The sequence below is a fragment of the Oryx dammah genome, unplaced genomic scaffold, assembly GCF_014754425.2.
Source record: "Oryx dammah isolate SB20612 unplaced genomic scaffold, SCBI_Odam_1.1 HiC_scaffold_4, whole genome shotgun sequence".
Taxonomy (NCBI): domain Eukaryota; kingdom Metazoa; phylum Chordata; class Mammalia; order Artiodactyla; family Bovidae; genus Oryx; species Oryx dammah.
Genome location: NW_024070188.1, coordinates 73621718 through 73635238, shown reverse-complemented (window position 1 = coordinate 73635238; position 13521 = coordinate 73621718). Strand labels below are relative to the sequence as shown.

The following is a 13521-nucleotide window of genomic DNA, read 5'->3' as shown; positions in this document are numbered from 1 at the left end:
ATATCCTTTGGGAGGAATTTAGAAAATACGGGAAACTACAAAGAAGAAAATAACATTACCTATAATCCCACAATTCATAGATCATCACTGTTCAGAGACAGAAAGGCCTGTCCTTGCAGTATTTATTACTTCTTTCAAAACAGGTCATGTTGAGCACATACCATTCACTGTCACAACATTCCCATTGGAGTAGATGCTTTTTTTCCTCAGAGTTTACATGTGAAAAAACTTGAGATTTGGTTTGTTCAAGTATTTTAAACAGTTAAGCATCTGTGTATTTATTGATATTTTATGTTTAAACTTTGTGCCTTTTACTTAGTACTAGTAACAGGTGGGTGAGAAACACCAGTAACAAGTACTGAATGCAGTTAATGTAGAGTCTCTTGTAACTAACAGCAGTTTGAATTTTTTATATATATATAATATATACACACACACGTATATATTTGCATTTATTAAATGTCTTTTTATATAGTTTCTTATTACAACAGGAGAGAATCTGGATTACCTTGATGGCGTTCATACAGTGTTTGGTGAGGTGACAGAAGGCATGGACATAATTAAAAAAATTAATGAGACCTTTGTTGATAAGGACTTTGTACCATATCAAGATATCAGGTATGGTTACTATTTATTATTAGAATGTACTACAGTGTTTTAATATGTGATGTTTGCCAGATAATGGGGATGGCATACATAGGACTGGTTTTTGGATAATTCTAAAATGTGAATTAATTGGAGACAATAAGAATCTTTATAATAGAGAAGACCATTACTGTACTCATTATAATTGCTTATGCCAGGAGGAAGTACTAATTCTTTAGGTTTTTTAAAAAATTCAGATTATTGAGAGAGATGACAAGATTACTAAGATATAGCTATTCATATTACGTGTTAGCATAATGCAGAGAATTAATATATAATATCAAGCAATCAAAAGCAATAACACTAACTGTCAAAGTATATCCTAGCAATACCCTTGTGCAATAAAATTTAAGAGCTTATGGATTTTTTTGTGTTTTTTTGGCATTAGGGATACTTAAGATATTTGTTATAATTTTTATAAAAAGTGAAGCATGGATTCTGAAATAATATGAATGTAACATTTGACTTGGATTTGTTTTGTAAGGATAAATCATACAGTGATTTTAGATGATCCATTTGATGATCCTCCTGATTTATTAATTCCTGATCGATCACCAGAACCTACAAGGGAACAACTAGATGTGAGTCAAGTCTTCTTATGATTGAAAGTACATGCGTAGTAACGTTTTACATAGATTGTGCTTTTTACCTTTTTAAAACTTATTTCTCCAGAATGATTATCTTGCTTGATCAGTAATACTAAGCAAAGTCTGCAGTTCTTTTTCTCTTCCATGTAGACACTCATTTTTCTACCTATCTTTTCCCTAATGTTCTTTCTTTAGTTTCTGTTCCACCAGAACAGTCTTGGCTCTGGATACAAATACCTTGGGAAAATGTTTCTCTTACCTCTTAACTCTAGATAGGAGTATAGCTTTAAGACTAAATTACATTGTCAGCTTGTGAGGGAACTTTTCAACTGGGGACACTTTTGAGCCAGGCTGGAATGCAGAAATTTCTGTGGCATAGTGGAGACTTCCCCTCAGATCTTTTAAGGTGTAAATTTCTGCTTAATGAGACTTTCTCAAAGCTGAATTTATCTCTATAGTTAGGATTTAATCCTTAATTTCTAAGATGATTTATCTTCTGTGTTCAGCACTTACTTGGATACCAGATAGTTCTTATATAAATGTCTATTTAATTTAAAAATAAATTAGAAGCCTAGTTTAGCCCATATTAATGAATTAGCTTAAATCAGTTTTCAGAGGTTTATAAGTTTGTTTCACATTTGTGAAACAAATGTTTTAACAAAGTTGATGGAACTAAGAATAAAGCATAATGTCTTATGTTTCTTAGATTTTTCTATTTGTGTATATATATATGAATAACTTCTGCCTTACAGAGTGGTCGAATTGGAGCAGATGAAGAAATTGATGATTTCAAAGGGAGATCAGCTGAAGAAGTAGAAGAAATAAAGGCTGAAAAAGAGGCCAAAACTCAAGCTATTCTACTAGAAATGGTAAAGTGATTTCTTTGTTCAAATAGTTGTTCAGCAGTACGTTCAATACATACTCATTGTGAGTTTATTCCTGACTTTTTGATAGTATTAAAATATTAAAAATTTAGAGTTCTTTTCTGGGTGAAATTTTATATGACATCATAACACATATGAAAGTAAACAATTTGGTTCTACTGTCAGTGTAGTGTCAAATGCATTTTAAACAAATGGGAAATGGGTATCTAGTTTATAAATATTAATTGGATTTCAGTTGCTTATACTTATCTCAGTTTTAAAGAGTTTCTTGGACTGAATTTTAAGTATAATAGAGAATAATGCTTTGTATATCTCTAGTATTGAGATTAAATAATAGAATAGTAATTATAGGATAAAATAAACCTGGGCAGAAATTGAACACTCTAAAATGTACTCCTTTTCTCTTTTACTAGCAATATGAACTCATTTGGGAAACAGTTATTCAATACATGATTATTTCACCTACTAGGCTTTTATTCCCATTTCTTATTTTTGTGGAATAGGTATACCTTTCATGTAGTAGATCATCAGTTTTGGAATGGATCAGTTCAGTTCAGTTCAGTCACTCAGTCATGTCCAACTCTTTGCGACCCCATGAATTGCAGCACGCCAGGCCTCCCTGTCCATCACCAACTCCCGGAGTTCACTCAGACTTACGTCCATTGAGTCAGTGATGCCATTCAGCCATCTCATTCTGTTTTCCCCTTCTCCTCCTGCCCCCAGTCCCTCCCAGCATCAAAGTCTTTTCCAGTGAGTCAACTCTTCGCATGAGGTGGCCAAAGTACTGGGGTTTCAGCTTTAGCATCCTTCCTTCCAAAGAAATTCCAGGGCTGATCTCCTTCAGAATGGAATGGATAGCTAATAATTAAGTTTTTATCACTAACATCATTTTATGTAGTAGAGCTTTTCAGTTTCATTATCTGTTTTAAAATCTCTATTAGCATCACTAGTCTGAAGGAACAAATATTAAAGATTATAATTCAAGAAAACTTTAGTAAATTAAAGAAGTTAAAAATACACAGTTTAATGAACTGTTAATGATCTGTGTTACCTAAGAATTCTTACCCAGAACAGTCAACACCAAGACAAACTCTAAGAAAATTATGGACTTAAAAGAAAAATCTTTTGAACACCTGGCAGAAAGAGTAAGTGACTTACAAGGGAAAGAACATTAGATTATCATTAGAGTTTTCAACAACAAAAAATAGAAAGTTTATGCCAGAATAAAAGGGTTTAACATATTCCATAAACTTTTTATTTTCAGAGAATTTCAAGTTTACAGAAAAAAATGCAGAGAACTTCTATGTACCTTTTACCCAGGTTCATCCTTTTTTTCTTTCTTTTGGCCACACCACACAGCAAGTGAAACTATGAGCCATGCCATGTAGGGCCAGCCAAAATGCATAGGTCATGGTGGAGAGTTCTGACAAAACATGATCCAGTGGAGAAGGGAATGGCAAACCACTTAAGTATTCTTACCTTGAGAACCCCATAAACAGTATGAAAAGGAAAAAAGATATGACACTGAAAGATGAACTCCTCAGGTCAGTAGGTACCCAGTATGCTTCTGGAGAAGAGCATAAAAATAGCTTCAGAATGAAGAGGCTGAGCCAAAGCAAAAACAGTGCCAAGTTGTGGATGTGACTGGTGATAGGAAGTCAAGTCAAATGCTGTAAAGAACAGTATTGCTTAGGAATTCGGAATGTTAGGTCTATGAATCAAGGTAAATTGAAAGTGGTCAAACAGGATGGCAAGAATGAACATTGATATTTTAGAAATCAGTGAACTAAAATGGATGGGAATGGGTGAATTCAATTCAGGTGACTATTGTATCTATTACTGTGAGCAAGAATACCTTAGAAGAAATAGAGTAGCTGTCATATTCAACAAAAAAGTCCAAAGTGCAGTACTTGGGTGCAGTCTCAAAAATGACAGAATGATCTCTTGTTTGTTTCCAAGGCAAACCATTTTCACAGTAATCCAAGTCTATGCCCCAACCACTAATGCTGAAGAAGCTGAAGTTGAACGGTTCTATGGAGACCTACAAGACTTTCTACAACTAACATCAAAAAAAGATGTCCTTGTCATCATAGGGGACTGGAATGCAAAAGTAAAAAGTCAAGAGATACCTGGAAAACAGGCAAGTTTGACCTTGGAGTAAAACATGAAGCAGATCAAAGGCTAACAAGAGTTTTGCCAAGAGAACGCACTGGTCATAGCAAACATCCTCTTCCAACAACACAGGAGACAACTCTGCACATGGACATCACTAGATGGTCAATACTGAAATCAATTTGATTGTTTCTTTGCAGCCAAAGATGGAGAAACTCTATACAGTCAGCAAAAACAAGACTGGGAACTGACTGTGGCTCAGATCATAAACTCCTTATTGCCAAATTCAGACTTAAATTGTCTGAGGAGGCCTTACAAATAACTGAGAAAAGTGAAAGGCAACGTGAAAAGGAAAGATATATCTATTTGAAGGCAGAGTTCCAAAGAATAGCAAGGAGAAATAAGAAAGCCTTCCTCAGTGATCCATGCAAAGAGATAGAGGAAAACAATAGAATGGGAAAGACTAGAGATCTCTTCAAGAAAATAGAGATACCAAGAAAACATTTCATGCAAAGATGGGCTCGATATAAGACAGAAATATTATGGACCTGACAGAAGCAGAAGATATTAAGAAGTAGCAAGAATATACAGAAGAATTATACAAAAAAGATCTTCATGACCCAGATAATCACGATGGTGTGATCACTCACCTAGAGCCAGACATCCTGGAATGCAAAGTCAAGTGGGCCTTAGGAAGCATCACTATGAACAAAGCTAGTGGAGATGATGGAATTCCAGTTGAGCTATTTCAAATCCTGAAAGATGATGTCGTGAAAGTGTTACACTCAATACGCCAGCAAATTTGGAAAACTCAGCAGTGGCCCCTGGACTGGAAAAGATCTGTTTTCATTCCAATCCCAAAGAAAGGCAATGCCAAGAATGTTCAAACTACCACACAATTGCACTCATCTCACACGCTAGGAGAGTAATGCTCAAAATTCTCCAAGCTAGGCTTCAACAGCATGTGAACTGAGAACTTCCAGATGTTCACTCTGAATTTAGAAAAGGCAGAGTAACCAGAGATCAAATTACCAACATCTGTTGGATCATCGAAAAAGCAAGAGAGTTCCAGAAAAACATCTGCTTCATTGATTATGCTAAAGCCTTTGACTATGTGGATCACAATAAACTGTGGAAAATTCTTCAAGAGATAGAAATACGAGACCACCTGACCTGCCTCCTGAGAAATCTGTATGTAGGTCAAGAAGCAACAGTTAGTACTGGACATAGAACAATGGACTGTTTCCAAATGGGGAAAGGAGTTCGTCAAGAATGTCTATTGTCACCTTGCTTATTTAACTTACATTTAGAGTATGTCATGTGAAATGCCAGACTGGATGAAGCACAAGCTGCAATCAGGATTGCTGGGAGAAATATCAGTAACCTCAGATATGCAGATGATACCACCCTTATGGCAGAAAGCAAAGAACTGAAGAGCCTCTTGATGAAAGTGAAAGAGGAGAGTGAAAAAGCTGGCTTAAAACTCAACATTCAAAAAACTAAGATTATGGCATCTAGTCCCATCACTTCATGGCAAATAGATGGAGAAACAATGGAAACAGTGAGAAACTTTATTTTCTTGGGCTCCAAAATCACTGTAGTTGGTGACTGTAGCCATGAAATTAAAAGATGCTTGCTCTTTGGAAGAAAATCTATGACAAACCTAGATAGCGTATTAAAAAAGCAAAAACATTACTTTGCCAACAGAGGTCCATCTAGTCAAAGCTATGGTTTTTCCAGTAGTCATGTATGGATGTGAGAGCTGGACTATAAAGAAAGCTGAGTGCTGAAGAACTGATGCTTTTGAACTGTGGTGTTGGAGAAGACTCTTGAGAATCCCTTGGGTTGCAAGGAGATCAAACCAGTCAATCCTAAAGGAAATCAGTTCTGAATTGGAAGGACTAATGCTGAAGCTGCAGTAGTTTGGCCACCCAAATTGAAGAACTGACTCATTGGAAAAGACCCTGATGCTGGGAAAGATTGTGATGAGAAGGGGATGACAGAGGATGGGTTGGTTGGCTGGCATCACCAGCTCATTGGACTTGAGTTTGAACGAGCTCCAGGAGTTGGTGAAGGACAGGGAAGCCTTGCATGCTGTAGTCCATGGGGTCATTAAGAGTCAGACACAACTGGGTGACTGAACTGAGCTGAACAAGGCAAGTGTTTTCTTTGACCAGGGTCAAGTGTTTACCCACTGTGTTGGGAGCACAGAGTCTTAGCTCTTGGACCATGAGGGAAGTCCTCCCTACCCCCACCTTTTTAAAAATGTGTTTATCCAAGAGGAGACACTTCACATCATAATCTTGCCTGAAATCATCTCTGAGAATTTTTTAATATATGTATGAAGGAATATTGTTTCCCCATCTAAAGGCTCACGGTAAATATACTTTTCTCACAATGAAAATAACATCATTAAATCATGGTTTTATCTCACTGTCACCCTCTCGAGTTGTTCAGTAGAAGGCGGTTTGCTTGGTTCATTGTAGTAGTTGACTATGAAGTTGACTTTGGTTTGCCTGAAGTAGAAGATGATATAAGAGGTCAAAAAGCTCAAAACTGTATCCAGGAATTGGTGTTCCATACTGCATAATAATATGGAAAAGAATTGAGCATTACTTACGTAAAAGGCTAGATTCAATGTAATAGTATTTCAAAAGTTTAAAAACAAGCAAAATTAAACACTATGTTAGGGATATATACCCATGTGGTAAAACTAAATCTGTAAGGGAATGGCCAAGAATGAAAACCGAAGGCTCATTTGTGGTGAGAGAGGAAGAAGGATAATGGAATCAGGGAACATTTTACTGGTAGTTCTTAGGCTGGTTGGCACCATGGGGTCTTTTTATTTTCATGCTACTTAATTTAGATATACTTTTTGTAAATTCTTTAAAAAATAGATCAAGTACTTGAAAAAAGAAAAAATAGAGATAAAACTGGGACTCTAAAGTCAGTAGACTTGGTAAATGTTCACTTTGTGTGAATACCATGCTTGTTACTGTTACTGCCAGGAAGAGTGGAGTTTTGAATTTTAAAATCTGTTTAGATCTCTTTCCCAGAGCCCACAGTTAATACTGTAAATTTAGATATTTTAGGGAATTAGCAATGTGGGCTAACTTCATGGTATTTATGATGGAAATTAAATAAAGGAGTTGATTTATATTCTTGTTTATTTATCATTTAGGTGGGAGACCTACCTGATGCAGATATTAAACCTCCAGAAAATGTGCTGTTTGTTTGTAAATTGAATCCAGTGACCACAGATGAAGATCTGGAGATAATATTCTCAAGATTTGGGCCAATAAGAAGGTACTCTCTAGAATTAGTGAAAGATTTAGAGAAACTAGGTATTGGTGGTTTTCTAATGACAGTTTTGATGAGTCTGTGAACTATAGATGAAATTTATAATAGTGAGTTTTACAGATGAGTATGTTGTATAGTAGGGAAGAAAAACACATATGTATGCATATGTGTAGATATGTGTGTGTGAATGTGTTATAAATTGATTGATTTTCTTACAACACATACATTTATACTCTAAAACAGGAAGTGAATGAAACAGTTTGTGTAGTTCTATAGTATTTTCAGAAACCTTCTTTAATATTTTAAATGTTTATCTCATTTAAATTCTCCCTAGAATTTTCAGCAACTTATTCCAAAATTAATTTTAATCTAAATTTTCTAAAATTTTCCTTTTGATTAATTTTGCCTGTGTTATTAATGTAAAAATTTTGAAGCTAGTATTTCTTTGAGAAAGGGAAGTATTTTATAATTGATTAAAAGTATTATGTTTAGAATTTCCTTTTATTTCAGTTTTTTTTTCCTGTGAAGCCATTCTTTATTATTCCTATTGAAAGAAAAATTTTTTTCTAAAAGACTACCTGACTTTATTCTTCTACTCACTGATAGTATATCATCTTCATAAAAAATTCTTATGCTGTTACATCTTATTTTTAAATTTGATGTTATATACTGATTTCCTGCTAAGGAAGATGAGAATTAACCTCTGTTTCTATCCTACCCTGTTCATTCTCCCTGCCTGCTACTTTGGTTATGTCATAACTTTGGTTAAGTCTTTGTTCAATATTTACATTTTAATGTGTACTTATATATTGCAACAGCTGAACCATGTGCTGTAATGTGATTGTTTTTCCTTTCACGATTTTTTTTTCTCACAATGTTTTATATCCCTGTTTCATATCATGTTTTTAAAACGAGGCTTAAGATATATGAGCAAAAAGGGTTAAACCGATTGCATTAAATTCCACCTTACTGGCTGTTTCACTTGGTTATTAAGATAGATTGGTTCTATGTACTAGCTGTACTTATGGGATTAAATTTGAGCCTTGTTTGTATTAAAATTAAAAAAACCCCAAATCATAAGTTTACTAATGAGCATGCATATATATATGAATGTGTGTGCATTATTCTGTAGTGACATTAGATAGTCTATAATTCATTTGTATTTGACTAAAAGTAAATTATGATTTAAAAGAATTTTTAGCAGTAATTTCCCTTTGCTAAAGAAAAATTAAATATTTTTATCTTGTTCTCCAGTGTTTTAGGAATTTAGGATTATAGGCCTGTATAGGGCATTCATAGTAGAATCTAGAAAACTTAGTTACTAGACAGGTCAATTATTTTAGAAAATAATTATTATTTAAGATATTTGAAAGAATATAATTCTGTGAATTTAACTTTGCCTTTTAATAATTGGTTTATTTTGGTTTTTACTTTTGAGAAGTAAGAGTGAATGCTCTCTCTTTCTTTTTCCACACTTAATTTCAAGTTGTGAAGTTATCCGGGATTGGAAGACTGGAGAATCCCTGTGTTATGCTTTTATTGAATTTGAAAAAGTAAGTCATAGTATAGCTATCTTAAATTTGTATTTTTTGTTGTTGTTCTATGATGTTAAAAAGTGCAAAAATGTAGAGAACTTTTTCTAGTCTGTAAGATTAGGAAATTAGTTTGCCTTTTCTTTAGTACCTAAGAAAAATAACTTTAATTATATTTGGATAGAGAATAAGTTTAATATCTGTTAATGTTAGTATATGTACTTTTACTTACTTTGGGTTCAAGATCAACCTGTGTGAATGTATCTAAAACTTTTTTAAAGTTTTAGGTAAAGTCCTTCACATTCTATAAATAAGCTTTCAGTGCTGTTTAGGTAGGTATAATAATTGAGTAGTAGAAAGAAAACTAGTTTGAGTGTTACTATGATCTAGATACTAATTTGAACTCTGTCACTGACCAACTATTCTTTGATATTTGGCAGTTTATTTAGAATTCTTTTTTCTAGGCATTATTTTCCTTATAAATAAAATTTGAGGTTTGGATTAGATAGTACTCTCTAGATCTATAATAGGAACGATAGCTTTTATTACTCAAGTAATTTTCTTTAAGCAAGTTTTATGCTCACATTTAGGTCTCATAACTCTGAGATAGGTACTGTCCTCCTTTTCTAAATAAGTAAACTGGGACACACAGTGGTAGCATGACTTTTTTAAAATTGTGCACCTAGTTAATGTCATAGCCTTCTGTACTGCTGTTTTATTTTCAAAGAAATAGTTAATAACTCAGTTAACACTCTTTGTTACAAGTATTAACTACCCATATTTGTAAAACTGTTCAGATTGAAAGCATTTTACTCATGTTTAGTGTAATTGTTAAAAAATCATCAAATTTAAATGTGACTTATACAGTGGCTAGAAATATTTGTATTCTAGTTCTTCTCTGCACTTTTCTTCATCTGATAAATAAATGCCAAAACTGTTACTTGCTCTTACTCTGTTCCTTACTCTTTGAACTTAGATATGTCTGGTGCTGTTCCTGCTACTTTGGGCCATTATGCTAGGCTATGTTATTTCTTTTTGTAACTTTGGACTGATGTATGTCCAATAGTAGCTCATCCTAAATTATAATTGTTCCAAAGTATTTGTTACATGCCTTCTGTATTTCAGGCAATAGATACTGCAATAGGCCCTAGGGGTTCAAAATGTATACTGGAGGGTTGAGGAACATAGACACATAACAGATTATACCTAGACACTGTGTCAAGTGTACCAGAAATAATATTTACAAGGTACATTGCTGTCAGCAGAAAGGAGATCTCTCTACCTTTAGTTTGCTAGTTTGCTATGAATGTTTTTTTCTCATAGAGTTGTTATCAGAGTTAATTGAGGTAATAGATACAAAGCATTTGGTGCATAAGTATTCAAATTTTAGTTTTAGTAACAAGGAACTTTTTGTATTTTCAGTGTTTATTCTAGCCGCAAAAATCTTTTCCATAAAGATTTATGCTTAAGCTTTTATAATTACTCTCAGGAAGAAGATTGTGAGAAAGCATTCTTCAAAATGGACAATGTGCTTATAGATGACAGAAGAATACATGTGGACTTTAGCCAGTCTGTTGCAAAGGTTAAATGGAAAGGAAAAGGTTTGTTGTTCATCTTCATTTGTTTCTGTTCTGCTTTGCATTCTTGTGTGTGTGTGTATCTCCTTTGACAGTGCTGTTAATTAGAAATGGTCAGAGATGTAACTCCTCCTGTTTGATTTTATGTACCTGCTTTCTAATGTCTAAGGTGGGTAGGGTGGGTGTGTGGAGGTGTGGGTGTGGGGATGTGTGTGGGTGTTTTTATTTTAAACTAATGAGGAATATATTTTCTACACTGTATTATAAATTACTTATAATTACCCATTGCAGACATGACATGTTTCCAAAGTAATTATTATGACATCAGTGGCTTGGTTCTTCTAGATGCAAAACTTTCTTTTGGCCACACCATGCAGTGTGCAGGATCTTAGTTCCCTGACCAGGGATCAATCCTGTGCCGTCTACAGTGGAAACAGAGTCTTAGTCACTGTACTGGCAGGGAAGTCCATGATGCAAAGGCTTAATTCTTCCTTCTAAAGTTTGTTTGTTTTAGTTGTTATATGTGTATAGCTCAGATGGTAAAGAATCTGCCTGCAGGATATAAAATCAACACACAGAAATCCCTTGCATTCCTATACACTAATAACGAGAAAATAGAAAGAGAAATTAAGGAAACAATTCCATTCACCATTGCAATGAAAAGAATAAAATACTTAGGAATGTATCTACCTAAAGAAACTAAAGACCTATATATAGAAAACTATAAAACACTGGTGAAAGAAATCAAAGAGGACACAAATAGATGGAGAAATATACCATGTTCATGGATCAGAAGAATCAATATAGTGAAAATGAGTATACTACCCAAAGCAATCTATAGATTCAATGTAATCCCTATCAAACTACCAATGGTATTTTTCACAGAGCTAGAACAAATAATTTCACAATTTGTATGGAAATACAAAAATCTTGAACAGCCAAAGCAATCTTGAGAAAGAAGAATGGAACTGGAGGAATCATCCTGCCTGACTTCAGGCTCTACTAAGCCACGGTCATCAAGAAAGTATGCTCCTGGCACAAAGACAGAAATAAAGATCAATGGAACAAAATAGAAAGCCCAGAGATGAATCCACACACGTATGGACACCTTATCTTTGACAAAGGAGGCAAGAATATACAATGGAGAAAAGACAATCTCTTTAACAAGTGGTGCTGGGAAAACTGGTCAATCACTTGTAAAAGAATGAAACTAGAACACTTTCTAACACCATACACAAAAATAAACTCAAAATGGATTAAAGATCTAAACATAAGACCAGAAACTATAAAACTCTTAGAGGAGAACATAGGCAAAACACTCTCTGACATAAATCACAGCAGGATCCTGTATGACCCACCTTCCAGAATATTGGAAATAAAAACAAATGGGACCTAACTAAAATTAAAAGCTTCTGCACAACAAAGGAAACTATAAGCAAGGTGAAAAGACAGCCTTCAGAATGGGAGAAAACAATAGCAAATGAAGCAACTGACAAACAACTAATCTCAAAAATATACAAGCAACTCCTGCAGCCTAATTCCAGAAAAATAAATGACCCAATCAAAAAATGGGCCAAAAAACTAAACAGACATTTCTCCAGAGAAGACATACAGATGGCTAACAAACACATGAAAAGATGCTCAACATCACTCATTATCAGAGAAATGCAAATCAAAACCGTAATGAGGTACCATTTCACGCCAGTCAGAATGGCTGCGATCCAAAAGTCTACAAGCAATAAATGCTGGAGAGGGTGTGGAGAAAAGGGAACCCTCTTACACTGTTGGTGGGAATGCAAACTAGTACAGCCACTATGGAGAACAGTGTGGAGATTCCTTAAAAAACTGAAAATAGAACTGCCATATGACCCAGCAATCCCACTGCTGGGCATATACACCAAGCAAACCAGAATTGAGAGACACATGTACCCCAATGTTCATTGCAGCACTGTTTATAATAGCCAGGACATGGAAGCAACCCTAAATGTCCATCAGCAGACGAATGGATAAGAAAGCTGTGGTACATATACACAATGGAGTATTACTCAGCCATTAAAAAGAACACATTTGAATCAGTCCTAATGAGGTGGATGAAACTGGAGCCTATTATACAGAGTGAAGTAAGCCAGAAAGAAGAACACCAATACAGTATACTAACATATATATAGAATTTAAAAAGATGGTAACAATAATCCTGTATGAGAGAAAACAAAAGAGACACAGATGTATAGAACAGTCTTCTGGACTCTGTGGGAGAGGGAGAGGGTGGGATGATTTGGGAGAATGGCATTGAAACATGTACAATATCATATGTGAAACGAATCGCCAGTCCAGGTTTGATGCATGAGACAGGATGCTTGGGGCTGGTGCACTGGGATGATCCAGAGGGATGAGATGGGGAGGGAGGTGGGAGGGGGGGTTCAGGATGGGGAACACGTGTACACCCGTGGCAGATTCATGTTGATGTATGGTAAAACCGATACAATATTGTAAAGTAATTAGCCTCCAATTAAATAAATTCATATATTAAAAAAAAAAAAAAAAAAGAATCTGCCTACAATGCAGGAGACCTGGGTTTGGTCCCTGGGTCAGGAAGATCCCCTGGAGAAGGAAATGGCAATCCATTCCAGTATTCGTGCCTGTAGAATCCCATGGACAGAGGAGCCTCGTGGGCTACTGTCCATTGTATAACAGAGTCGGACCCAACTAAGTGACTAACACTCACACACGGTACAAAATTGAAAAGATCAGTGAAAAGGAGGTAGAACAAAGTCTCTTCCACTCCTGCCTTCATCCACCCAATTTCCCTTACCAGAGGTAACCACAGCTACCTCTTTCTTTTGTAACCTTCCACATGTATTCTTTGAATATATCTAATTATACA

At 35.0% G+C, this 13521-nt stretch overlaps 1 protein-coding gene across 2 annotated transcripts in view; it reads left to right on the top strand.

Moving 5' to 3' along the window:
- Window positions 1–13521, top strand: part of PPIL4 (peptidylprolyl isomerase like 4) — a 38198-nt gene that overhangs the window by 6320 nt on the left and 18357 nt on the right. For both annotated transcript variants that reach the window (XM_040238658.1, XM_040238659.1), the window contains exons 5-10: window positions 476–618; window positions 1130–1226; window positions 1985–2101; window positions 7410–7534; window positions 9015–9081; window positions 10550–10661. In XM_040238658.1, coding sequence (XP_040094592.1) covers window positions 476–618; window positions 1130–1226; window positions 1985–2101; window positions 7410–7534; window positions 9015–9081; window positions 10550–10661 — 661 coding nt within the window. The remainder of the gene's footprint in view (window positions 1–475; window positions 619–1129; window positions 1227–1984; window positions 2102–7409; window positions 7535–9014; window positions 9082–10549; window positions 10662–13521) is intronic.